Genomic DNA, 26,376 nt, shown 5'->3' with positions numbered 1-26,376 from the left:
GAAACAAAATGAAAATAAATCCAAACAGCTTGCCAACATCATTTTTGCCGTCCCATGTGTTCAGTTACTCCCCAAGCCTGCACAAAATGTAGTCATTTTATTTATATTTAGTTTCTTTTGTCTTTAGTTGGCATATTTGGTATTGGAGTAATCCAAAAGTAATTGAAAGTAATCCAGTTAAAGTAACCCTACCCAACCCTGAAAATATTGTTCTACGCAGGGCCGTTCCTAGCCATTTGGGTGCACAAACGGTATGGTGCCCCCACCAACACCACCACAAAACAAATAATTAATTTCTCAGTGCCATGTGATTATTTACATAACACTGTAAACAAATATGAGAACTAAATAAGTCCTTTTCTTTTGGATTAATAAAGTGAAGACACAGTGCAGAGGCTCAGGGTTCAAGTCCAGCTACCGCAGGAGTTTGCATGTTCTCCCCGTGCCTGTGTGGGTTTCCTACGGGCACTCAAATTGGTCCTAGGTGTGAATGAGCGAGTTAGTTGTCTGTCTCTTGAGTTTGAGGGCTTTGTTTGAAAATATGTGATTACCAAACTGTTATGTCTTTTTTTTTAAATGTTATTTTATTTTATTTACAATTTTTTTGTACTCTGGTGTTTTACTTTAACATGAATATTTGATTAAACAACAATAAAACTCAGTTTTGTTCCTGTTTTTTTTTTTTAAAGACGCAGACTTCTTTTGGTATAAAAGGTGGTCATATGAGACTTACATCTACCGTAAATTCCGGACTATAGAGCGCACCTGATTATAAGCCGCGCCCACCACATTTTAAGAGGAAAACCGATTTTGTACACACACAAGCCGCACCTGTATATAAGCCGCATGCGCCCACATTTAAACATGTAACACAAACACAAAATTAACCCATACCCGACTTTGAGTCCCACGATTGTAGCTGAATATAAAGTACACAGTCCAATAACACAGCCGGCAAAATGAACGGAAAATGATACCGGTACTTAAGGTTTGATGCAGACCTGCAGAGTCTGGGTCCCGTTGAAAGTAATCCAAGGAAAAAAGTGTATATTTCCAAAGGTAAGGGTGGGAAAAATATATCAGATGAACACATTTACTCAGGCAACTCCTTTTTCTTTAACCAACTTTTTACCCCCTCTTCTTTCCTTGTCTGTCCCTCACCTTTAGCGGTCCCCACTTAAACTCGGCACCCCGCGTTTGTTCCGCCCCTCCTTTTTCGTTCACCCGTTCAAAACATATCAGAATAAGTGTCAAAAATAAATACAAATAAATACATTACAAAAGTATACAGTTGCAAATACATATTATACATGGGTTACACATATTTACAAAGAAAGACGGTACACCGAGAGAGTTTTCAAAGCTTTAATAATAATAATATAGCTTTGACAGGGCAGTTAATGGTAGCAACACTTGAGCGCCGCTAGCGGCTGTTAGAAAAATGACATAAATTGGCCGCATCACTGAATAAGCCGCGGGGTTGAAAGTTAGGGAAAAAGGTTGCGGCTTATAGTCCGGAATTTACGGTAATAGGCCGGTGTGCCGGAGCGGTCGCATCCAATAGGCCAGTGCGCCATATGAACCCACAAAAAAAAAAAATTCGAACCAAGGGGAGTGCACCCTTTAAAACAGTGGACCAAATGGGTGTGGCAATATAGTACAATAACGAGCTTTTTTATGTCAACATTGACTACCGGCAAGCGACGATATACTGGTACTTCTTACCTTTTCTGCAATAAAAAACTCAATACCCTTAAAAAAATAATAAACTTCCCCTAACAAATACGAAATTACACAACATGAATCCCAAAGTACGACATTTTAACTTGTCAGCAACCTTTGTTGCGCCACACAATTATGTCACATGTGTGACAGGCAGAATAATGAAAGAATGAAGAGGAAATAATCATGATGATTGACTGAACATTTGAAGACGGTTGCAGGAGGGGTTGCACACAAACACGAGTATTTTTCTTAAATTCATCTTGTAATATGTTTACTTGTCTAAATAAATTCAGCAGGAGGAAATCATTGTAGGTATTTCTGCATACATATATACACACACATAATATACCGTATTTTCCGCACTATAAGGCGTACCGTGTTATAGGGCGCACCCCGAAAAAATAGTTTTTGGTCCTATATTTCCCATACATAAGGCGCACCGGATTATAAGGCGCTACAATGGGAACGTGGACAAAACAGTCGGATAGCTCAGTCCAACTTATTACCCCCTTAACATTCCGAAAGCTTGCAAAGAAGCAAATACGTGTCGAGAACACGTGCGGATGCGGTGTCCGTACGATGTCACTCAAATGCATCGTTCCATCAATCGGAAGGTTAAAGTCTTGGGATTCAAGTAATGCCAACCATTCCTTAGTTTCTATTTTCTTTTTCGCTCGCAACTTTACTGTGCATATGATAATAAACACTTGGAATTGAGTTTAATTTAAAAATAGACACTCCATTCCATCCATTATCTGCACCGCTTTTCACAGAAACATCGAGTTCAGTCTGAAACAAGATACAGGGAAAATATATAGCCGGAGTAGCTCACCGAAGTCGTTGTGTTCAATAATAATGTGCAGCCATGGTCCTCTTATATCCGTGAGTGTAGTAAATCCAGGAGAATAAAATATTTACAAATACAGAATAGTAAAAAAATGCTTTCTCTATGCCGTCAACCACGTGCTATTCACATTCATCTTTTTTGGCCAATTGCAGGCTTTGTTTTGCCGCTTAAGCCTATGCCAGCCTGTAAATGATAAAAAGGACCCGCCCCTTGACCTCCGAATAACTTTAGCCAATAGTGATCGATTCAAATGATGATTGACACATTGGTTAGCCAATGAAACGCCGGTAAATAAATACCAGCATACAACGCGGACTACTTGGCGTTGGGGGGAAAATCTAGTCGGCGGCTGCAAGTTAGTTGAAAGACTTTGCGACTTAATATTGATCCATAAATAAGGCGCACTGTATTATAAGGCGCATGGTCAGCTTTTGAAAAATATAAATGCTTTTAGTTGCGCCTTATAGTGCGGAAAATACGGTATATATATATAAGTATATATACATATATATGTAACCGCGGTGTACCTGTCCCACCAAAGATCCACATTCATGCTGGACTGAATGATGAGGTTTTTATTACAGTTTCTGCAAATGAAATGAGTCACAACACGTGATTAGCTTCTCAGCTGGCTTTGATCTCTTTGATCTCATTGGCAGCTTGCTCTGTAGACTGCTCAAAGCATATCAAAGAGCTTTCTTTTCAATTTACATGAAATACATTTTAGAATATCACAAACATTTTTATATCCATTTTAACAAGATACTTTTAACAAGAGATCATATAGTGGTTTTGTAACGTTTACAATGAATTCAACATCTTTTTCTTTAGTCTGAATTTTAACCAACATCATCCTTTTTATATATATGCAAAAATAGAAATAAGAACAATAATGAGTATAAAAACGGGTGCAATTTACCTGCAAATGAAATGAGTCACAACACGGGAGTAGCTTCTCTGCTGGCTTTGATCTCTTTGATCCCTACAAGGGGAATTAACATTTTAGCACAACAGAAACAAAACGAAAATAAATCCAAACAGCTTGACAACATCAATCACATTACTGTGCATGTTGAGAGATTTGTCAGCTGTGGTTATAATGTTTAAAATTAACTTTTTTTGTGGAGCACCAAAAGATGTGTCTTACCGTTGGCAGCTCGCTCTGTAGACTGCCAACAAAACCCCGCCTTCCGGTCACATGTCAAAAGCCAAAACAAACCCTCCCCCATACCAGTAGGTGGCACTGTTAGACTCATCATTGCAGGACACTTACCAAAAACTATACAGGAATTTCAATAAAACAAAAGTTATTATTACACCCGTTACACATATATACACACATTATATATATATATATATATATATATATATATATATATATATATATATATATATATATATATATATATATATATATATAGTTGGCAGGCAGTAGTTTGCCCACCCCTGATCGCTAAACCTAAAATCGCCCCTGTTTTATGCATCACAAAGGGAACTGGACACTTCCCCATCTCGTCCCTTTACCTGTCTCACTTCCTCCATCCACAACTGAGATCTGACTTATGTGTGATTGAAGTTCTTTCCATAAAATGGCCCTCTCACGCGGAATCTTCTTTGGTTGCATTTTCTTAGCAGGTAAGGTTAAATTTATGGTCAAAACGTGAGTTGTTTGTGATTTTTGGACTTCGTTTGGCAGTCGACATCCAGCAGGTACGGACAGCCGACAACTCGACTGCCGCCACTGGGATCGGTAAATCGAATTTATTCTCATTTATTCATTTAAATAGCATTGCTATAGGCTGTGAAAGAAACGATACTTTTTCAAATACTGAATAGATTATTATAAGCAAAATATGTTAAATAAATATTAGTAGTATCAGAGAGACAAGAGCTTGACTTTATCAATAAATCAATTGGCTAATACTTATTTTTTTGTCAAAATAACTATATTGAGTGAGCTGTCCAGTGCCTCACACACATGAAGACAAGGTAGAGAGGAGACACAACCAAATTTTGTACAGCTCATTGATACTTCTTGTGATTAAGGGCTATACAGATAAACACGACTACTTCCATAGAAAGAAACAACAACAAATTGCTAATATTAGTAAAATCGGAGAGACTAGAGGTTGATCATTTGATCAATAGTTCCTTTACGATAGTAACTATAATGGGCGAGCGCTCCAGTGCCACCCACACATTATTGTAAAGGTAGTGAGGAGATAATGACTCGCAAAAAAATATTGTTCCTAATCTTTGTGTTGTAAGCAAAAATCGAAAAGTTTTGTACGTTTTTCATTCTGATTTGGAATTTTTTTTACCTTACTCTCGGAATTTGAAAACATACAAAAAAACATTTTAAAGGTAGATAGAGGCAGAGAGGGGACATAACCATGTTGTGCTACTACTTCTATAGAAAAAAACAAATTGTTAATATTAGTAAAATAGGAGAGACTGGAGGTTGACTTTATCAATTAACGAACCAACCGACAAACCAACCAAGGAGCCAACGAACGGACCAAGGAACCAAGGAACCAACCAACCAACCAACCAAAAAACAAACAATCCAACGACCCAATGAACCAACGAGCGTACCAACGACCGGACCACTCAATGGACCACTCAACGGACCACTCAACGAACCCACCAACAAACCAACCAGTAAAACAACCAACCAACGAACAAAACAACGGACCAACCAACAAACACACCAGCAAACCAACCAACCAACCAACCAGCGAACCAACGAACCAATCAACGAACCAACGAACGGACCAAGGAACCAACCAACCAACCAACCAACCAACCAACGACCCAATGAACCAACGAGCGTACCAATGACCAGACCACTCAACGAACCAACAAACGAACCAACCAACCAACAAACTAAACAACGAACCCACCAACAAACCAACCAGTAAACTAACCACCCAACAAACTAACCAGCGAACCAACCAACCAACCAACCAACCAACCAATCAACGAACCAACGAACGGACCAAGGAACCAACCAACCAACCAACAAACAAACCATCCAACGACCCAATGAACCAACGAGCGTACCAACGACCGGACCACTCAACGGACCAACAAACGAACCAACCAACCAAGAAATTAAACAACGAACACACCAACAAACCAACCAGTAAACCAACCAACGGACTAAACAACGGACCAACCAACAAACCAACCAGCGAACCAACCAACCAGCGAACCAACCAACCAGCGAACCAACCAACCAGCGAACCAACCAACCAGCGAACCAACCAACCAGCGAACCAACCAATTAGCGAACCAACCAATCAACCAACAAACCAACCAATCAACGAACCAATGAACAAACCAAGGAACAACCAAACGAACAACCAAACGAACTAACCAACGACCCAATGAACCGACGAGCGACCAAACGACCGGACCAATCAACGAACCAAAGGACCGAAACATAGCCGGAGACAGGAAATCAGGAAGAGACAAGTGGGAAACGGATGAAGACGGGAACAGACGGGAGCCAGAGTCAAAGAGCTTGCCTTGCGTATGCGGAGGGTCGCTGACGGACTCACCAGGAGTGACTGGAGTACTGGGTATAAATAGGAGGGAAATCAATCAGGCAATCATGACATCTATAGTATATCTGCTTTGCAATTATATTTAAATCAGGGAGCCGCTTTGTTCCACCAGGAGTCGTCTGTGTTCCGTGTGGAGGAACACCCGATTCAATCCTCGCTTGTGAACCGGAACAGCTCAATTTTTGAGTGTTTTTTACTCAGGATCCCTTTCCGCTTGGGCTTAAAATTTCCTTTTTATCTCATTTGTTTTGGAGTAGAGTGGAACTGGTCGATAACACTAAACATTTATCAGTGATATATGATGTTTTTGCTAAGTGGCCTTAGCCTTGATCCCAACCAATCATGAACCAGAACAGGATCAGGACCCAAACGTGTGACGTTCTCACACAAGCCTTTTATTTTACGGGAGTCATGCACGTTAGGCAGCAGTTGGCGTGTAATGATAGGAAGCCAGAGGCCGACGATATCGGTACCAATTGCCCGAGTAGATATCGTACAGCTGGGATCGATACCAGACAGGACGGACAGACAGGATTGATAATGAAACAGGATATTGAAAATAAACAGGACAAACTAGACGGGAACGAAAACTGGAGAGAATAATAGACAGGACAAAAATAGACGGGAAGGAAACTGAAAACCGATATTAAACAGGACAAAAATAAACGGGAACAAAACCCACGTTTTGCGGGGCAGAGGTTCATTGACCGACTGACAAAGGAAGAATACTAACACTGAGCTCAAAGAGAACGAAAGCCATTCTGTCAATGAGCCACATCTGGCGCCACACAGGCAGGGCCAATTGGGCGCCTTGGCAACAGCGACACAATCAACTTATACATTAAAAAACATCTCACCTCCCTTTTTCCCCTTGATTTCTTTCTTTTACAGAGGTTTTTGGAATAACAGCCTTGGCTCTCTCTCTTCTGGCCTTGATCATGAATTGCGCTGTCATGTTTTGGATGGGTCGGCAAATTCTTGGAGACAGGACGGGCACTGCCAGCAACACGGGAGATAAAGGTACAGGATAGCAGCACAAAAGCAGTTTTTAAAAAGTCAAATCTTTGATTTTCATTGATATGGTTCTGTTTTTTTTTGTTACATTTTAGAAGGTTTTCCAAAGGCTGAAAAGGATCTAAAGTAAGAAGCAAAATGTTTATATATTATACACATAAATGTCTGCGTGTGTATGTTAGTATTAGGGTGTCAAGACCAGAACGGAGACAGGACCCACTCGCGTAACGTTTCTCACAGTTTTATTGGGAAGAAGGGAAAGGAGCGCACACACGAACAGGAGATCGCTGGTCGCGGGGAGTAGGTTGCTCAGACGCGGAAGTGGGACTTCCGTAGCAAGCGATGGCGGTGTCGGGAACCGAAAAAAAACGGGTCAGTAGCCGGGATAGAAGAGCAAAAACGTGATTGGGATCGGAAACAAGATGAAAGCCAGGAGAGGAGAGTAGACGTGGCCGAGATAAAAAAATGGATCGTTATTCGGGGCGGGAGAACAGACGTGGTCGAGATCAAAACAGGTCCTAACTCGGGACGGGAGAGCAGACGTGGTCTAGCTCAAAACAGATCGTAACGGGTGACTAACAGGAGCAAAAAACAGGACAGGCAAAAAAGGGCTTGCCGTGTAAAAAAAGATTCGCAGACGGACCGACAAAATGGGACTGCCAGGACCGAGTTTAAATACTGACAGGGAGCCAATTTGTCAACAAACTGCAGCTGGCGCCACACGGGCGGGGCCAATTGGGCGCCATGGCAACCGTGACATAGGGTCCTGATCTGATATTGATATCAGGGCGATATCGGCGCCACCAAAACAGTATCGGATTCCATCTAAAATCTTACGCTCATTTATAAATTACCCTCTGAGTATTTCAGTGAAGTACATAAACCGGAATATACTATGGTTGGCAATATTGGCATTGTATGAAAAGAGCACACCTTGTATCAGAACACCACTAATACGTAATGATTCACAAAGAAGACACATGACTGCATTTATAAATCACATAACCATAATATTCAAAATTATTTTCTTATTTCACTTAAATTAAATGAAAATACCCGACTTTGGGGCAGCACGGCGGCGCAGTGGTTAGCGCTTGTGCGGCACAGTTCATGTCATGGGAACCTGTCGTGGGTTCAAATCCAGCTCCAGACTTCCTGTGCGGAGTTTGTATGTTCTCCCCGTGCTTGCGTGGGTTTCCTCCGGGCACTCCGGTTTCCTCCCACATTCCAAAAACATGCATTTCAGGTGAATTGGCCGGGTCCAAATTGTCCCTAGGTGTGAATGAGCGGATGAGTTGTCTGTCCCTGTGTGCCCTGCGATTGGCTGGCAACCAGTTCAGGGTGTCCCCTGCCCACTGCCCGGAGATGGCTGGGATGGGCTCCAGCCCCCCCCGCGACCCTAATGAGGATAAGCGGTACGGCTGATGAGATGAGATGAGATACCCGACTTTACTTACTTACTACATAAAAAATATATATTTTATACGTATTTGTTGAATTTTTTTGCATGACAGGGGACGTCTTCCCCAGGCCGAGAACGACGGACAAGTGTACATGAATTACTCAAGCACCAACCTAACCTACACGGATCTGGATCTGGAAAACAAGCCTGCGGATAGCACATACTCGGTTCTACCGTGAGCTTCCATTCGATTTCACACAAAGATCAACTGAATGAGAACCCAGAATGGTGGCGCTTTGGCGCTCCCTAGTGACACCTTGGTGCTTTTTCGAAAATGTTTGATGATGGAAAAAGAAAATGTTTTTTGCGGGAGAACAAACAGGACACACGCTTAACATTCTCGGATAAATATAGATATATATATATACAGTATGTGTTTCCTTCCTTTAAAAATATCTGTCTCTCTCTCTCTCTCTCTCTTTCTCACCTTTTCTCTCACTCTATCACTCTTTCTTTCTCTCTTTATCTGCATCTCTCTCTCTCTTCCTCCCCTTTTCTCTCACTCTATCGCTCTTTCTTTCACTCTGTTGCTTTCTGTCTCTGTCTCTCTCCCTGCCATTTTCTCGAATTCTATCGCTCTTTCTTTCACTCTCTCTCTTCTCTCTCTCTTTCTCTCGCTCTCTCTTCCTGCCCTTTTCTCTCACTCTTTATTTCACTCTGTCGCGCTCTCGCTCTCATTCTCCCCTTTTCTCACACTCTATCCCTCTTTCTTTCTCTCTCTCTCTCTTTCTTCCTCCCCTTTTCTCTCACTCTATCGCTCTTTCCTTCACTCTGTCGCTCTCACTCTCTTTCTCTCTCTTCTTTCCCTTTTCTCTCACTCTATCGCTCTTTCTTTCACTCTGTCACGCTCTCTCTCTCTCTTCCTCCCCTTTTCTCACACTCTATCCCTCTTTCTTTCTCTTTCTCTCTCTTCCTCCCATTTTCTTTTACTCTATTGCTCTTTCTTTCACTCTGTTGCTCTCTCTCTTTCTCTCTCTGTCCTCCTCCATTTTTCTCTCACTCCATTGCTTTTTTCACTCTGTCGCGCTCTCTCTCTCTTCCTCCTCTTTTCTCACACTCTATCCCTCTTTCTCTCTCTCTCCCCCTCTCTCTCCCTCCCCTTTTCTCTGACTCTATTGCTCTTTCTTTCACTCTGTCGCGCTCTCTCTTCCTTCCCTTTTCTCTCACTCTATCGCTCTTTCGTTCACTCTGTCGCTCTCTGTCTCTTCCTCCATTTTTCCCTTTCACCCTCTCTCATATATATATATATATATATATATATATATATATATATATATATATATATATATATATATATATTGTATATATGTATGTTTGTAAAATGCTTGTCAATTTTAGTCAATGCATTATTCTCATCAGATAATGAATACAAAGAGTCTCACAAACTTCTGCAAGCAAAACTTCTGCTTTTCAAGTGTACTTGACACAGGAAGCTGGATTGATGCAATTCAGTCTACACATATATTTAAAGAAAAAGGGAAAAAACAGTGGTTGGTTGTCAAGACTGCTGGAATAAACCATTTTTTGTACAAGCTGAATTCTATTCTTTGTATATTTTCTCACAGGTTTCTGATCTCTTAGTTTGATTGTTTCTCTTGGCTGAGCTGTGCATTTTTTCTATACTCTTTTGTTGCCATGTCATTGGAATCTCCACGGGGATTGGCGAATTAACATTGCACCACGATTAAACCATATTATCAAATGAAGAATTTCTGAAAACAAATATATTTTAGACGTTTTACCAGGGCTTCAGCACCTGACTCTTGATATTGTCTTTAATTGTGGCGAGTAAATGTTAGTCAATAAAAGGAGAAACACATATACAGTATTTGAGCAGTCTTATGAAGTCATGCAGTTATTCATATTCACTCAATAAATCAATCACTGCCAGTTTCTAGTTTAGATGTCAGAAATCCAAGTTGGACGCAAGCACACTGGCACAGTTGGTTGAGTTATGGTTTCACAGTGTCAATATGAACGCGAATGTGCAATTCTGAGCCAAAATCCGCCGATCCAGAATCCAGTCATAGAACATTTGAGCTCTTCTGACTTCAAAGTTCAAGTTGAAGTCAGTGAATCTCATCAAAAAGTCTCTGGCTCTGTTGCCGGCTGTCTGAAGATATCTCAATGGATTTCGTTCGGAAGTCTCTGGCTTTGATGCCGGCTGTCTAAAGATACCTGCGAGGTAACGGTGTGGGAACAACCCTCGCCTCTCAACCACTTTTTGAGATGAGCCGTGATGAAGCGTCGAAACTTTCTGGTGGCGAAACAGTACACGACCGGGTCCAGGACGCAGTTGAGGCCCATAAGAAGCAACGTGACCTGATGGATGTCATTGAGCGCCTGCACGGTCTCCTCGTCCCAATCCACGTTGCCCCATCCTTTTTGGATCTTTAGCACCGCCAGCGTCCAGAAACCCTGGACTATGTGGTGAGGTAGAAAACACAAGACGAACACGCCCACTACGGCGATGAGCATCTGCACTGCCCTGCGTTTCACCCCCGTGGGTCTCCTGGTTGAGGAGATCGTCATGTTGGACTTCCTGGATAAAGCAGTTCCGGCCTTCAACTCGGTTAGAGGTGCACTTTGAGAAAACAATGCCCGGGCGATGAGGAGGTTGCAGACCACCACCAGTGCAAAAACCACAAAAAACATCCCGATGATCGCGAAATGCATTGCAGCCACCACTCTTTTGGAAGCATCATCCCCATCCTGGTAGCCCTCAAAGCAACGGGTGACGTTCCCGTCCTGGTTGGTGCCTGGGTTGGCGAGGAATGGGATCGCCATCGCCACGGTAGTCAACCAGATGAAAACACAGACTGTAATACCGCGCCTTCGGTGGTCCGACGAGGCCGCGTCCAGTGGCCGGGTTACCGCCCAGTAACGGTTGACGCTAATAGCCCCGAGGAACAGGATGGAGCAGTAAGTGTTGATGAAGAACAAGGATCCGGTCAGGCGGCACAGGAAGTCTTTGTAGACCCATGTTCCTTGCCGGCTGTAGTAACCGATCCAGAAGGGGAGGGCGCACACGAAAAGGAGATCGGCGATGGTAAGGTTGGTCATGTAGATCCGAATTTCGCCCATGGCCTTAGCTTCTCGGAGGCGGCGCAGCACAAATAGCACGTAGATGTTGGCAAAAAGGCCCACGATGAAGATGATGCTGTAAGCCACTGGGAAAAGGTGATAACGGAAAGGCGAGTCCAGGAAGTTTGAGTCATTGCCGGCTGCAAATGTTGTGAATCCTGTTGGGCTTTCCGTTGTGGAATGACGTATTTCTGTCTACGGAGGAAAACAGATACGGAGAGGAATGTGAAAGCAGTCGAAACAATAACATTTAATGGAAGATTTTGTCGATTAATGAAATGAAATGATTTGCATTTATATAGCGCTTTTCAAGTCAATGACTTCCCAAAGCGCTTCACAATGTGCTCCACATTTCCCAATAGCGGCCTTGTATTGCAGCCATGTAAGACGCTAACCTGCTTATTGGGGGTGTTAGGGGTTCAGTGTCTTACCCAAGGACACTTCGACATGTAACACGGACGAGCCGGGATTCGAACTGGGATCCCTTGATCCCAAGACGAGCGCTCTACCTCCTGAGCTACTTCCGCCCCCAATCGATAATAATATTATTTCAACCCCTGTATTGCAAAAGTAAATAGTAGTTTACACTATCATTAAGAAATATAAACGAAAAATGACCCAATGGGCATCAATGTCAAAATGATCTAAATGCTAATCAATACTACCCAAATAGGAAGCAAAACACTGGGATCAGTTCCCTGAACAAATGAGTAAATAAAATAAAACAAAGACTTCAAAAACTATCATCTATCCACCCATTATCTGCACCGCTTATCCTCAGTAGGGTCGCAGGGGTGCTGGAGCCCATCCCAGCTATCTTCGGACAGTGGGCAGGGAACACCTTGAATTAGTTGCCAGCCAGTCGCAGGTCACACAGAGACAGACAATCCGCTCGCTCATTCAAAATTTGGACCGGCCAATTAACCGGACGTGCATGTTTTCGGAAACCCACGCAAGCACAGGGACAACATGCAAACTCCACAAAGGAGGTTCGATCTCATTACCTCAGAACTGTGCCGCACACGCGCTAACCACGGCACCGCCGTGCTGCCCCAAACACTATCAATAATTCAAAAATAATTTGTATTAACAACACCCAAACGCCTAGTTTTTTATTTTAATTAGAAATTAATCAAAGTTCTGTTTATGCAACACCCGGAAAACGACTTTTATAAAACTCTTCTGACCCCTAGTGGTTACTAACACAAAGAAAAACAGTCTTCTGTCATGAAAGAAGATAAAGATATTTACAACTGATAAACTGAAACTCTTGGAATTAAAAAAAATAATTATCTAAAATATCGACTGACAATCAAAAATGTATAAATTTGATAATTTATTACGAAATAAGTTGTTACAACATAGTTGATAACCATGGAAACAAAGCTTAAGACAAAAAAAATTGTTTTTTTGTACAGTATTTATCAGCTACACGTCCCAAGACATGCAGTGATCCTAAAGGGAAAAGCATAAACATAACAATGTAGACTTAGCTTGCGTTTAACAAGGAATACAAAGAAGCCGCACGGATTGCAATACTTGCAGGGTTGCATGACCGTAACCAATCGACGATTGAGAGTATTAATCAAGATAAGGAGGCAATTAAAGCAGGGAAATCTTCTAAGGGCATGAAAATTCTCGCAAGTTTTAAAATTTGTTTCATTTCTAATCCGCCATCTCCTCCCCCCGATGCATCCACCCATTAACTCCACCGTACCAGCGTGAGTCGCGTCATATCAAAGGTAAATACAATTTCATGTTTCCTACCTGTTATTTGATCATATACACGTTTATTACATATAAATAGTATTTACCATATATTACAGTAATATTTACCATTTACTACATTGTTACTTAAATATTTTATTTTGGGATAATGGTGGTTTCGACCACATTTTCTAATTACAATAGGTTTATAATCCCTGCTACATGAGAATTTAAGACTTCAATTCCCACCTCATATCCCACGGGCCTCCTGTACATTATTCATTAAAAAATATATAAGACCAATATAGGTAAACGAAAGAATAGATGTGTTCACAAACTGTCACGGTTGCCAAGGCGCCCAATTAGCCCCGCCTGTGTGGCGCCAGCTGCGGCTCGTTGACAGATTGGCTTCCCTTCTATTTAAGCTCAGTGCTCTCACTCACCCTTTGTCAGTCCGTCAACGAACCTCTGCACCGGCAAGACATGGGTTTAGACTCTGTCTGGTTTCCTGCTTGTGTTTCCTGTCCGGTATTGTTCCCGTCTATTTTGTCGTATTTAATATCGATCTCCAGTTTCGTTCCCATCTAGTTTGTCCTGTTTAATTTCGATATCCAGTTTTGATATCAATCCTGTCTGTCCCGTCCTGTCCGGTATCGACCCCATCTGTCCTATATCTGCTCGTGCAATTGGTATCGATCTCGTCGGCCTCTGGCTTCCGGTCATTCCACGCCAGACGTCACGCATTTGGGTTCTCCTCCTTTTCCGGTTCTTGACACAAATGAAATTTTGCCATTTTACTACCGGCTATTTCGAGTATAAAATGAAAGAAAACCTCAATGTGTCACGTACACAATTTCCCAATAAATGACTTGTATCTTATGTTACGTAAATGGGGCCCTTGAGAACGTCACCGGTGAGACTTAAAAAGAAGTGAATCACCCATAAAAAGGAAGTTTTACCATTTTCCCTTGCATTTGGCGGCCCTTGTGTCCACTTGTGTTCTATCTGTGAAAGAAAGTGAGGACATATTAAGCGGAAGTTGGCGTCTTTGCAGTCAAAGCGCAAATATCGGACTTCAAAATCGCAAAAAAATAAAACCCTAGCACATTTATTTGGTCTGCTTCTGATTTAAGATCAAAAGGTTTTATGACCCAAAGAATTTCCTTCCTTTTACATGTTTTCCAACTGTCCTAAAAACTGCCAGATGTTGGATGTTAAACCTAACAACTATCTAACGACTCTAACCCAACTTCAAACTTTTAACAACTCATCCCAACATAAGGGAAGTCCCTTCTCAAATATTGTGCTTTAATAGAAATAATACATACAATTTTGCAAGGCTGATGACTTACCAAGCTGCTTTCTTGTCTGTGTGTTATCTGCCAGAAGCCAGAAGTCAAAAAGTGAAGGAAGGAGTTGAGCATCGTCAAGAAGGCGGTGCTAGGGAAATCCCACATGGTGCAACGACATCCGCAGCCCAGCGGAAGAGGACACGCCCCCACTGAAGAAATCTGGGATTTTTCAGGCTGACTCACATTGAATTATGACTTTTAATAAAGTTGTTTTTTTACTGCACTAAAAATGAGACGCTTCCCGGATGTGATAACATGTGATCTTTAAGCAGGAAGCGAAATAATGAGAAAAAAATCAAGTTAATCTTACAATAGCAAAGATAGACTGTGTGATGAAAGCTCATAAGAAATTAATACAATAAGGATATTTTTTAATAATTAAGGGAAAACTAAATGCCTATCAGTGCAAAGCTAAGAAAAGGAATACACGTATAAATTAGATTACATACACAGATGGATTGGTAGGTAGGTAGGTAGGTAGGTAGGTAGGTAGGTAGGTAGGTAGGTAGGTAGGTAGGTAGGTAGGTAGGTAGGTAGGTAGGTAGGTAGGTAGATAGGTAAGTAAGGATAAAGATATATTTTTTAATAATTAAGGGAAAACTAAATGCTTATCAGTGCAAAGCTAAAAAAGGAATACAAGTATAAATAAGATTACATACACAGATGGATTGGTAGGTAGCTAGGTAGGTAGGTAGGTAGGTAGGTAGGTAGGTAGGTAGGTAGGTAGGTAGGTAGGTAGGTAGGTCAGTCGGTAGGTAAGGATAAGGATATTTTTTTAATAATTAAGGGAAAAGTAAATGCTTATCAGTGCAAAGCTAAGAAAAAGAATACAGGTATACATAAGATTACATACACAGATGGATTGGTAGGTAGGTAGGTAGGTAGGTAGGTAAGGATAAGGATATTTTTTTAATAATTAAGAGAAAACTAAATGCTTATCAGTGCAAAGCTAAGAAAAGGAATACAGATATAAAAAAACACTACATACACAGATGGATTGGTAGGTAGGTAGGTAGGTAAGTAGGTAGGTAAGTAAGGATAAGGATATCTCATCTCATCTCATCAGCCGTACCGCTTATCCTCATCAGGGTCGCGGGGGGGGCTGGAGCCCATCCCAGCCATCTCCGGGCAGTGGGCAGGGGATAAGGATATATTTTTTAATAATTAAGGGAAAACTAAATGCTTATCAGTGCAAAGCTAAAAAAATAATATAAGTATAAATAAGATTATATACACAGATGGATTGGTAGGTAGGTAGGTAGGTAGGTTGGTAAGGATTTTTCACGCTGACTCACAATGAATTATGAATTTTAATATATTACATTATATTGTAATATATAAGGATATATTTTTTGATAATTAAGGGAAAACTAAATGCTTATCAGTGCAAAGCTAAGAAAAGGAATACAAGTATAAATAAGATTACATACACAGATGGATTGGTAGGTAGGTAGGTAGGTAGGTAGGTAGGTAGGTAGGTAAGGATAAGGATATTTTTTTAATAATTAAGGGAAAACTAAATGCTTATCAGTGCAAAGCTAAGAAAAAGAATACAGGTATAAATAAGATTACATACACAGATGGATTGGTAGGTAGGTAGGTCAGTCGGTAGGTAAGGATCAAGATATATTTTTTAATAATTAGGGGAAATTTAAATACTTATTAGTGCAAAGCTAAAAAACAGTAATACAAGTATAAAAAAGATTGCATACACAGATGGATTGGTAGGTAGGTAGGTAGGTAGGTAGGTAGGTAGGTAGGTAGGTAGGTAGGTAGGTAGGTAAGGATAAGGATATATTTTTTAATAATTAAGGGAAAACTAAATGCTTATCAGTGCAAAGCTAAGAAAATGAATACAAGTAATAAATAAGATTACATACACAGATGGATTGGTAGGTAGGTAGGTAAGTAAGTATAGGGATATATTTTTTGATAATTAAGGGAAAACTAAATGCTTAACAGTGCAAAGCTAAGAAAAGGGATACAAGTATAAATAAGATTACATACACAGATGGATTAAAAATTATAAACAAATGAATTTCAAAACATGTGGTCAATTAGTGAAAATGCTGTTAATCTTGAATATTTAAAAACAATCTGGAAACATATTTTATGTTCCGTTGGCTGATATGTATTGCTCAAGTAAACGTTATTTTTACCAGAATCTCGAGTATTAAGTATGGTTTGTTGCATTTTACTGTGTGTTTGATTTGTATTTTTAGATTTTCTTTTCTTGGTTTTTAATTTTATGTGTCGATTTATCATGAGCCAATGCACTAAATGTATGCCTTCCAAATGTTACTGCTTAGTAACCACTAGGGGTCAGAAGAGTTTTATAAAAGTCGTTTTCCCGGTGTTGCATAAACAGAATCTCTGCAGTCTTCTCTTTACTGAACCACAATGTAAAGCTTTATTGGTGCAATTAGTTTGACAAACCAACCAGTACAAAAAATACCTCTTTATGGTGGCAAACTGTGGTATTTGAACGCATCCATTTCTACTGACGGTTAAAGGCGTCAAACCTCTGTTTACCATTCGAGTCAACTAATGTCATGTTCAGTGTTTTGGTGTTTCAAGTGGAATTTTGCACTTAGATGTCTCAAAGATATGACATTTTGTTCAGATAGCACAGCGGTGTCAAACTCATTTTAACTCGGGGGCCACAGGATAGAACAAACATTTCCTCAAGGGCCGGACTAGAAGATTGGAGAGAAAAAAATAAGAGGAAGAGAGGGAGAGAAAAAGAAAGGGTGGGACAAAGAAAGACATATAGAGAGAAAGAGAAAGGGAACAAGAGAAACAAAAGAGATAAAAAGAGAAATAGTGGGAGAGAAGGGGAAAGAGAAAGAAATCCAAAGCGAAAGAGAAAGAGAGGAGAGGAGGGGAGAGAAGGAGAGGGAGAAAGAGAAAAGAGAGAAGGAAAAAAGAAGAGCAAAATAAGGTAAAAAGAGAGAGAAAGAGACAAAGAGAAAAAGAGACGGAGTGAAAGAAAGAGCAATAGAGTGAGAGAAATATATATGTTCTGAACATGTGTATGTTAACAGGGTTGGGTATGGTTACTTTAACTGGATTACTTTCAATTACTTTTGGATTACTCCAATACCAAATATGCTAATAAAAGCAAACTAAATATGAATAACATGACTAAATTTTGTGCAGGCTTGTGGAGTAACGGAATACATGGAACGGCAAAAATGATGTTGGCAAGCTGTTTGGATTTATTTTCATTTAGTTTCTGTCGCATTTTATGTTAGTTTTGCCGGAGATCAAAGCCAGGAGAGAAAGCTTACCACGTGTTGTGAGTCATCATTTTATTCATATTGAGTTTCTTTTGTCTTTTATTTGCATATTCTGTATTGGAGTAATCCAAAAGTAATTGAAAGTAATCCAGTTAAGGTAACCCTACCCAACCCTGCGTATGTATCACCTGGGAATCAAGTGTGAGCTCTCTCTCGGGATGATTTACAGCGGTTTGGAGGAATGTCCCCCTACAGTGAGAAATTGCTGAGCATGGGAGACTGAGCAGCAAAAGCAAGGACATCAGCACTGCTAAATAAGATGAGACTTGACAAGAGTTTTTTCTTCTTTTTTTCTGTTAATCGAGGTATCCTTGACGTAGATGTCCATGAGACTCCCGGAGCCAGTCCCAAAGAAAATGACCATGAAGTCTAATAGGCGTAGTTTTGCATGAGAATACTCGCCAATCTAAAAAGGTTTCGGTCAAAAAACAAAAACAAAGTAGGCTGATCCACAACTAGGCTGTTTAAAAATAGGCAAAAAAGGCATCGACATAATGGGGGAGTAGCATGTGAGAAACAATGCATAGACACCAACAAACGCTGTAAGAGCTGGATGTCTTTGTGTAAGTGCATGTTTCCCAACACGACATGCTGCTGCCCCACATTTGGACTCATCTGGGTTATATGTGTTTAAATACCGGTCATAACCCACTCGGGGAGGACAGTGAATTAAGCACATTAATCCTCATCATCGCTGTAAAAAAACACACTAAGTGGTAAAGCTACATAAAGTGCAATGTTTTGTGATGAAATTCATTCATTTGTTACGACGCTCGGTTGGTTTTATTATAATGCGTTTTTTGTTTTTAGGAGACTCTTATTGACCCCCGTCGCTAAAACCTCGGATAGAAAACCCCTGGATACAGCGACCCCACCTCATGACGTTTTCACTAAGCAATAAGATGCTTGGGCATTTTCAAACTTTGTGGTGTCCGGACCAATGTTCCCTCTAATTTTCCACGGGTCTGAGCGTTCACACAAAGTCGGTGAGCAACAGCAATCCCAAGTGTGGCAACGAAGTCATTAGTAGTACGATACACAACTGTATTTAATCACATTTTTTAGTGGAAGTACAATGTTGGCAACAAGATTGACTTGGTATAATTGGAAATTATTTGAATGCAACACAAACTTTTTCTTCTTTTTCCTCTGTTTTTTTTTTCTCTATTTTTTTAAATTCCTTTAAAAAAATCTCATTGTGTTTATTTTTTTCCAAGCTGTTAATTTGTGTTCTACTTACTTTTTTCCCCTTTGTTTCTTTCTTGCCTTTTTTCTGGCTTTTTTTTCAGAATTTTTCCTTCTTTTTTTCTCTTCCTTTTGTTTCTTTTTTCTCAGCTTTTCACTACTTTTTCATTTTGGTATTTTTTATTTACTGTTATATTCCCCCTTCCTTTACGTCATTTTGTGCATACTTTTATATAATATTTGGTCATATAGGGATAAAAGAAGCAAAAACAACCTGAAGAGCCATTTAGGACCCGAAAGAGCCGGTTCCTTTTAGTGAGCCCAGCCGAAGAAGCCGGTTCTCGAAAAACTCTACTGACTTTACTCAACTTCGTTCTACTTCGACCTTGACTTCAAAATACCGCATTTAGAACACAACGTCAGGGGAACCCTTGTATTTTTACCTTCATGCACTGTAACTTTGACTGAATTTGCTTTTTAATTAGCAATTTCGAGCCCTGATTTTTGTGAGCTGGCAAGATTTTCTGGTGCACGGAAAAGCTCTGGGTAGTGAACAATTGCGCACACACGCAGCTTAGAGGGAACATTGCGCTGGCTAGATTTTCTTGTGCGCTGAGAATGTGCAGGCAGTGCGCGATTGCGCACGTGCGCAGCTTAGAGGGAACATTGGTCCGGACATATGATGTGTTTTGTCTTTAAGATGCCTGTCTGCTATTGGCTTATGTCATATAAAATGCTGGTCTGGTATTTGTTTGGGTAAGAGCATCAAGAATCTGCCGGTATGCTATTGGCTGGACTACCTCCAACAATACCTTTCTGTCTCTTCAATAATATTTTTTTTGTATTGTATTTATTTGCTGTGGTCCAAAGACTTGCAGTAACGCTAAAGGGGGAAGCAAAAACATAATAACCATGGAAAAAGATTATTACGTTATACAAAGAAGGCACATGGATCACTAAAATGCAAGGCAATCAAGACTATTATTAAAAATAAGAAAGCGATCCAAGCAACAAAGTATTCTGAGGGCATGACAATCCTCAGAAGTGGAAGTTTTAAAATCAATTTTAATTTTAATCTGCTGTCTCCTACCCTTCTACATCCACCCACTTACTCCACTGTGCCAGCTCAAGTCACACCACATCTAAATAAAATTATATTTTCCTTTAAATTTCTGTTTATTTATAATTTTAGTTAGCCTGTAGATTACGAATAACTAGTACTTGCTCCCTCATATCTTTCGGATTTAATTTCCCCCTATGTTTCGGTCCGGAGCCTTCGCTCTGAAAATGCTGGTCAACTAGTGATCCCAAGAGCCAAGAAGAGATCCGCAGGTTTGACAGTGTTTTCCATTCGGGCCCCAATGCTTGGAATGCTCTTACCCCTGAGATTTGATCTGCAACCTCAGTGGAAGTGTTTAAATCTAAGCTTAAAACACAATTCTATTTTATAGCATATGAATAACCTAGGGGCAGCACGGTGGGGCAGTGGTTAGCGCAAGTGCGGCACAGTTCATGTCTTGGGAACCTCCTGCGTGGGTTCAAATCCAACTCCAGACTTCCTGTGCGGAGTTTGTATGTTCTCCCCGTGCTTGCGTGGGTTTCCTCCGGGCACTCCGGTTTCCTCCCACATTCCAAAAACATGCATTTCAGGTGAATTGGCCGGTCCAAATTGTCCCTAGGTGTGAATGAGCGAGTGAGTTGTCTGTCCCCGTGTGCCCTGCGATTGGCTGGCAACCAGTTCAGGGTGTCCTTGCCCAATGCCCGTTGATTGCTGGGATGGGCTCCAGCACCCCCGTGACCCTACTGAGGATAAGCGGTGTAGCTAATGAGATGAGATGAGATGAGATGAATAACCTATATTTTATGTTGACATTATATGTATATTATTTGTTATTGCAACATCCATTGCAGCCTGGTCATCCTAGAAGAAGGATTGCCTCATGTGTGGTCCCTCTCATGGTTTCTTCATTTTCCTCATGTTGAGGTTTTTGAGTTTTTACTTGCCCTCATATAGGTTTTAGATCATAGTCTTTGGTTTGCAGTAATCTGTGGTCTGTGCAGCCGTTTGAGACTCTTTGGGATTTAGGGCGTCACAAATAAACATGACTTGACTTGACTACTTATTACATGCTATTTTGTAATCTAAATGTTTTTATCTGGGGTGCTGGGGGTTCAGAACACATAAGCTAATTCCCATAGGCTTCTATATCCCGCTATGCAGCATTTTTTGGGCCAGTCACCACCGCAGAACAGATCATTGTCGCATCCCGGGGTCTAATGTACGTACTGTGGAATATGTGGTTTTCGGGATGGGCACGGGGTTATGTAGATTAGCGTGTAGCTGCAGTGTTTGTAAGTACCCCTGGATAGAATAAAAATGCCTTTGGCGCAAAACCCAAGAAAGGGGAGGGAGAGGGCGTGCTATTGACAAACTGTTTTTGGCAGAGACTAGATTCTGTTGGGTGGTGAGGGATGTTTGCAATTAGGAAGGATGTTGGCTCGAATACGAGCTCTTCCTGATTCAGGTGGTCCGTACAGTAAACGACGCAAGGCCGAATACGTTCCTTGGAAAACATGTGTTGGCGCATTTGCATTGATGTCATTTGATATATAGAAGCCACTTTCCCACATGACAGAAACATGTGTGTGAACATTCCCAGGATTATGAGAGATAAGAACAGCCGTCCGAAAATATCTGAGTCCGTCTTAACTTATTAGAGTCCAACTGCTGAAAGACGCCACAGTCGGACATTTCAAATGAAAGAAAACGAGCAGGATCCTGATGAGTTTAATCTTCTAACTATGGGAAAATCTTTGCTTTCGTTGAAATTGAGGATTTTTATAAGGGGCACGAAAAATATTTCCACTTCAAAATGCATTTTCCAGTTCAGAATGAACAATAAAACAAAAAAACAGACTCCGAGAGAACGACGTTGTGATAACGTCACGTTTAAAGTGAGGCGAGCCGTGTGAAGCTGGCTTTCATTCGAGGGGGAGTTTGTGCACGACGCAGCCTTGTTTTTTCAATTTGCACACTAGAAGGAAGGAGATGGAAATCAAAACGGGAGTTCTGCCAAGCTTTTACCGAGAACACATTTTCTTAAAAGTTGGTGAGTCCTTTTACTTCTGTTTTTGTTAGTCCCTTGCTGGACTTTGGCTAATGTAAATGAAATGAAATGAAATGATCTGCATTTATATAGCGCTTTTCAAGTCAATGACTTCCCAAAGCGCTTTACAATGTGCTTCACATTTACCCATTCACACACACTCATACACCAATAGCGGCCGTGCAGCCATGCAAGGTGCTAACCTGCTTATTGGGGGTATTAGGGGTTCAGTGTCTTACCCAAGGACACTTCGACATGTAACACGGAGGAGCCGGGATTCGAACTGCGATCTTGTGATCCCAAGACGAGCGCTCTACCTGCTGAGCTACATGCTAACACTACAGAAGTCAGATTTCTACATTTTGCCAGTTTTGATTCGTAAACTCAAACTCTGTGCACAAAATTAAATTAGTTTGTCCCTAAAGATGAATAGCTGGCGCTAGGCTACCTGTGGCAAGAGTTTAATTTACTATTGTTTTGCTTTGGGGAGTTTTGTTGCGTTAGATTGCGACGACCATCGCACCACCATCATCTTCAATTCCATCCTACTCCCGCTCACTCGTCACTACAGTATTCACTCTCCTGTCCATTAAAAGCTCAAATTCCCCCGAAATATGTATTTATAAAAAGAGGGAAAGAAAGACCCTGATTTTTTTTATTTTTTTTTAATGTGAAAAAAAAATGTACACGCAGACTCACACTTTGTCGTGCTTTCCAAACTGCTTGGTTGTTCACAGTTTGAAAGGTTGCACTTGTGTGTTGAATCCTTTCGTCATCTTTCCCAGCTGTAAAACAGAGTGTTGGCATTATATTTCCCCAAACATCATGGAAAAGCTTCAAAGGAAATATTTTGGGGTTTTTGTTAGTTTATTATATCACATATTTTGCAAAAGTTAAACAACTGTACCAACAAACTTGGACTAAATGTCTGACTCCAAAAGCGAAAGAGCCATAGCAGCAATCTGAAAAATATTATCAGATATTTTACAAAGAGAAGAAATCTAACCTTAGGGCATAAATGAAAACAATACAATGAAACAAATATTAAAAAGGGCAATGCTTCTGAGATTGGGCCAGCAGAAACAAAACATCTCTGTCCCTGACTGCTTACAACCAAACACGAGTGCATGCAATGACAGTCTATCATTATATTCCTGCAGCCCTGTTATTCCTCATAACAGAAGATTTAAAATCGAGTTGGGAGCTTACAAAGAGATTGTTCTTAATCTTGCAGCGACATCTGCATGCCCAAATGCTGCTTTAATGCACTTTCAAATGCTCTGATGGCTTCAGTGTGTAATAACACCCAAAAAAACAAAATGATTGAGCTGCAACTTGCTAATTGCATGCATTGTTTTAGCACGAGAGGAATTACGCACCATTGACTGCATAGACCAGGGAGTTTCCAAAGAGATTGTTCTTAATGCATCAACATCTGCATGCCCAAATGCTGCTTTAATGCAGTTGCAAATGTCCCGATTGGCTTCACAATGTGACAACACAATAATAAAAAACAAATTATTGTACTCTGACTTGTTGGGTGTATACATTTATTTAGTGTGAGAGGAAATATGCAACATTAGCTGCATACAGCACAAGAGTTTGTTCTGAATCTTGCTGCAACTTCCTCATGTCCAAATGCTGCTTTAATGCATTTTCAAATGCCCTGATGGCTTCAATGTGCAACAAAACCCTAAAAAAAGCTGGATTGATTGTGCTGCAACTAGCATTTTGCTACTCTGAGAGGAAATAGGCACCATTAGCTGCATTCACCAGGGGAGTTTGTTCTTAATCTTGCAGTAAAATCTGCATGCCCAAATGCTGCTTTAATGCAGTTGCAAATACCCCGATGCTTTTACGAGTAACAAAACCCAATAAAAGCCAAATAGATCTTGCTATAGCCTAACTTGTTCCACGCATGCATTTGTTAGCACGAGAGAAAATATGCAACACACACAAGGGGACGTTGCAGATAGTCTTAATCTTGCAGCAACATATACATGAGGAAGCGCTGCCTAAATGCAGTAGCATATGCCTTGATGGCTTCACAATGCAACAACGACCCGATAAAAGCCAAATTTATTGTGCTGTAACTTGCTAGGTTAGCATTTTGTTAGTACGGGAGCAAATATGCAACACTAGCTGCATACACCACAGGAGTTAGTTCTTAATCTTGCAGCAACATCTGCTTGGTCGACTGCTGCTTTAATGCAGTTGCAAATGCCCTGGTGGTCTTGCAGTGAAAGAGCACTGTCGAAAAGGCCAAATTGATGGTGGCGAGAGGAAATATGCAGCATTAACTGCATACACCAGACGAGTTTACCAAGTGACTTGTTATTCATTTTGCAGCAACATCAGCATGCCCAAACGGGTCTTTAATGCACTTGCAAACACCCTCGTGGTTTCATAGTGCCACACCACCACCCACAAAGCCAAATATATCGTGCTGCAACTTGCATTTTATTAGTACGAGAGAAAATATGCAACATTGGCTGGATACACCAGCCCAACTCGCTCCGGCGTGTGTGCACTGCGGAGGAACCGGGCGGAAGCGAGGAGGCGGGGCCTCACAGCCGAGGAAGGGCGTTCTCTTTGCGGTCAGAGCCATCCCGAGGGGTGGGTCCTGCTCCGGCAACAGGAGGCGAGTGAGAGAGAGAGGGGAAAAAAAGAAAAAGGCCACCTTTTTCATTGTTAGCGACGCGGTGGAATGTGATGGTTTGATCTCGAACGGGATATTCGAGAGAAAAGAGGCCGATTTCAGGGGAAAAAGTGGAAGGGCGACTGGGATGAACTTGTCGGACGACGAGACGACCGGAGCCGCGTGAGGAAGACTCCAGTCGCCGGCGGATCCTTTTTTTTTCCCCCGATGTGGATGTAATAACTTCTTTTTGAGAACATTTAAAAGGTAAAATCACATTCATTTAAATGATTTATGTTTGCTAACATGAACCGGGGCGGGACAAGTGTTTAACTGCGGCAAGTTTGATGACTACCCCCCGTCCCCCATCTCCACCTCTACCTCGGTTGGCTTTTTTTTTTAAACTAACCCCCCAAAAAATATATATAATTATATTTAAATCAATATATATTCATAAAGCATCATTAAATATCACTACTCAACAGTTGCCAACCCCATTTTTTTTAAGCTCCTGGTGTCGTGTATGTCTTTTATGGCGAACTCACCGTGCCAGGACGACGACAGGTTTTAGTCGAAGTTGAGTCAAATTATGCCTACAAAAGCATGCTATTACCAAACAAATTGAGTTTTTTTTATTGTTTTACTTTTTAGAAATATAGATTTTAAAAATCTACATTTATTGTGGTGGAAACGAAGTTAAGCTATCAGCGGCGAGACTTTGTACCCGGACCAAGTGTTTGTTTGGAGTCCTCTTCCGTTCGGGACAAGGGCACCTAAACAATTTTTAAATTTATTTTTAATTTTTTACAAAGTGTTCAAAACACTTAACCTAATTTACAAATTTTTTTTTGGCTTCTATATTTAAAAAAAAGGCTAAAAAAATAAATAAAAAAATCACAGCCTAACAGGAAGCTGTCAAGGTAGTCCCATCATGTTGGACAACAACAAGGTATTAATTACGTTTTAATTTTATTACTGTATTTTTATTTGGTTGAATTTGGCAAGTTGTTTGTCTTAATTTAATGTATTCATTTTATTTTTCAAACTGGATTTTTGTGAGATATTTTGTCAAGGATGACGTCACATTTTAAAAGACCTACATTTAAACGTAAAGCCATTAACTTGAATATTAAAGTCCAATAAATCATCTATATATTATATTCTTTTTTTAGACACAATTAAGTCCCAAAATAGACATCTAGAATTGGTTTGTGTTTAGCCCAGCAAACATGGACCAAATGTAATCCAAAACGAGTTGTTGTTGTGTTTACTTTGTGTAATAAGGTCCAAAATATACCACCCAAAAGTCAACTTTTCAACGTCTTGAAAAAGGCTTTTATTTAACTTTCATTTTTTGTCTTTTTGATGGAATATTTGAGTCTTTTTT

At 40.6% G+C, this 26,376-nt stretch overlaps 3 protein-coding genes across 6 annotated transcripts in view; 2 read left to right on the top strand and 1 right to left on the bottom strand.

Annotated features, from left to right (window-relative positions):
• Positions 1–4,091: 4,091 nt before the first annotated feature.
• On the top strand, positions 4,092–8,814 carry LOC148352023 (uncharacterized). Its single transcript, XM_088354450.1, has 5 exons — positions 4,092–4,207; positions 4,269–4,322; positions 7,033–7,161; positions 7,251–7,281; positions 8,670–8,814. The coding sequence occupies exons 1-5, from the start codon at positions 4,162–4,164 to the stop codon at positions 8,794–8,796; spliced, it is 387 nt and encodes a 128-aa protein (XP_088210576.1). The 5' UTR covers positions 4,092–4,161; the 3' UTR covers positions 8,797–8,814.
• A 1,564-nt stretch (positions 8,815–10,378) lies between these two features.
• ptafr (platelet-activating factor receptor) lies at positions 10,379–25,718 on the bottom strand. Of its 3 annotated transcripts, none has more exons than XM_088354448.1 (5): positions 25,535–25,718; positions 23,051–23,136; positions 14,761–14,919; positions 14,368–14,413; positions 10,379–11,896 (listed from the first exon to the last, which is right to left on the bottom strand). In XM_088354448.1, the coding sequence occupies exons 4-5, from the start codon at positions 14,380–14,382 to the stop codon at positions 10,742–10,744; spliced, it is 1,170 nt and encodes a 389-aa protein (XP_088210574.1). In that variant the 5' UTR covers positions 14,383–14,413; positions 14,761–14,919; positions 23,051–23,136; positions 25,535–25,718; the 3' UTR covers positions 10,379–10,741. The 3 variants fall into 3 exon arrangements, with proteins under 3 accessions (XP_088210574.1, XP_088210573.1, XP_088210575.1); XM_088354447.1 differs by having other exon boundaries at positions 14,761–14,909; XM_088354449.1 differs by lacking the exon at positions 14,761–14,919.
• The window catches only part of luzp1 (leucine zipper protein 1), a 109,029-nt gene continuing 107,596 nt past the window's right edge, over positions 24,944–26,376 (top strand). Inside the window, exon 1 of one of the 2 annotated variants that reach the window (XM_088354446.1) lies at positions 24,944–25,256. The gene's annotated coding sequence lies outside the window, so the exon portion shown is untranslated. The remainder of the gene's footprint in view (positions 25,257–26,376) is intronic. The other variant, XM_088354445.1, reaches the window with a different exon arrangement.

This window comes from Urocampus carinirostris, chromosome 15 (assembly GCF_059441175.1).
Source record: "Urocampus carinirostris isolate Australia breed hairy pipefish chromosome 15, RoL_Ucar_1.0, whole genome shotgun sequence".
NCBI lineage: Eukaryota > Metazoa > Chordata > Actinopteri > Syngnathiformes > Syngnathidae > Urocampus > Urocampus carinirostris.
The sequence above is the reverse complement of the archived record's forward strand: the minus strand, read 5'-3'. Positions and strand labels throughout refer to the sequence as shown.

Excerpts from the sequence above, each read along its gene's own strand:
- LOC148352023 (XM_088354450.1), top strand. The coding sequence starts at position 4,162 with ATGGCCCTCTCACGCGGAATCTTCTTTGGTTGCATTTTCTTAGCAG. Across the intron at positions 7,162-7,250 it reads CAGCAACACGGGAGATAAAG|AAGGTTTTCCAAAGGCTGAA; the intron begins GTACAGGATAGC and ends GTTACATTTTAG. Across the intron at positions 7,282-8,669 it reads AAGGCTGAAAAGGATCTAAA|GGGACGTCTTCCCCAGGCCG; the intron begins GTAAGAAGCAAA and ends TTTGCATGACAG.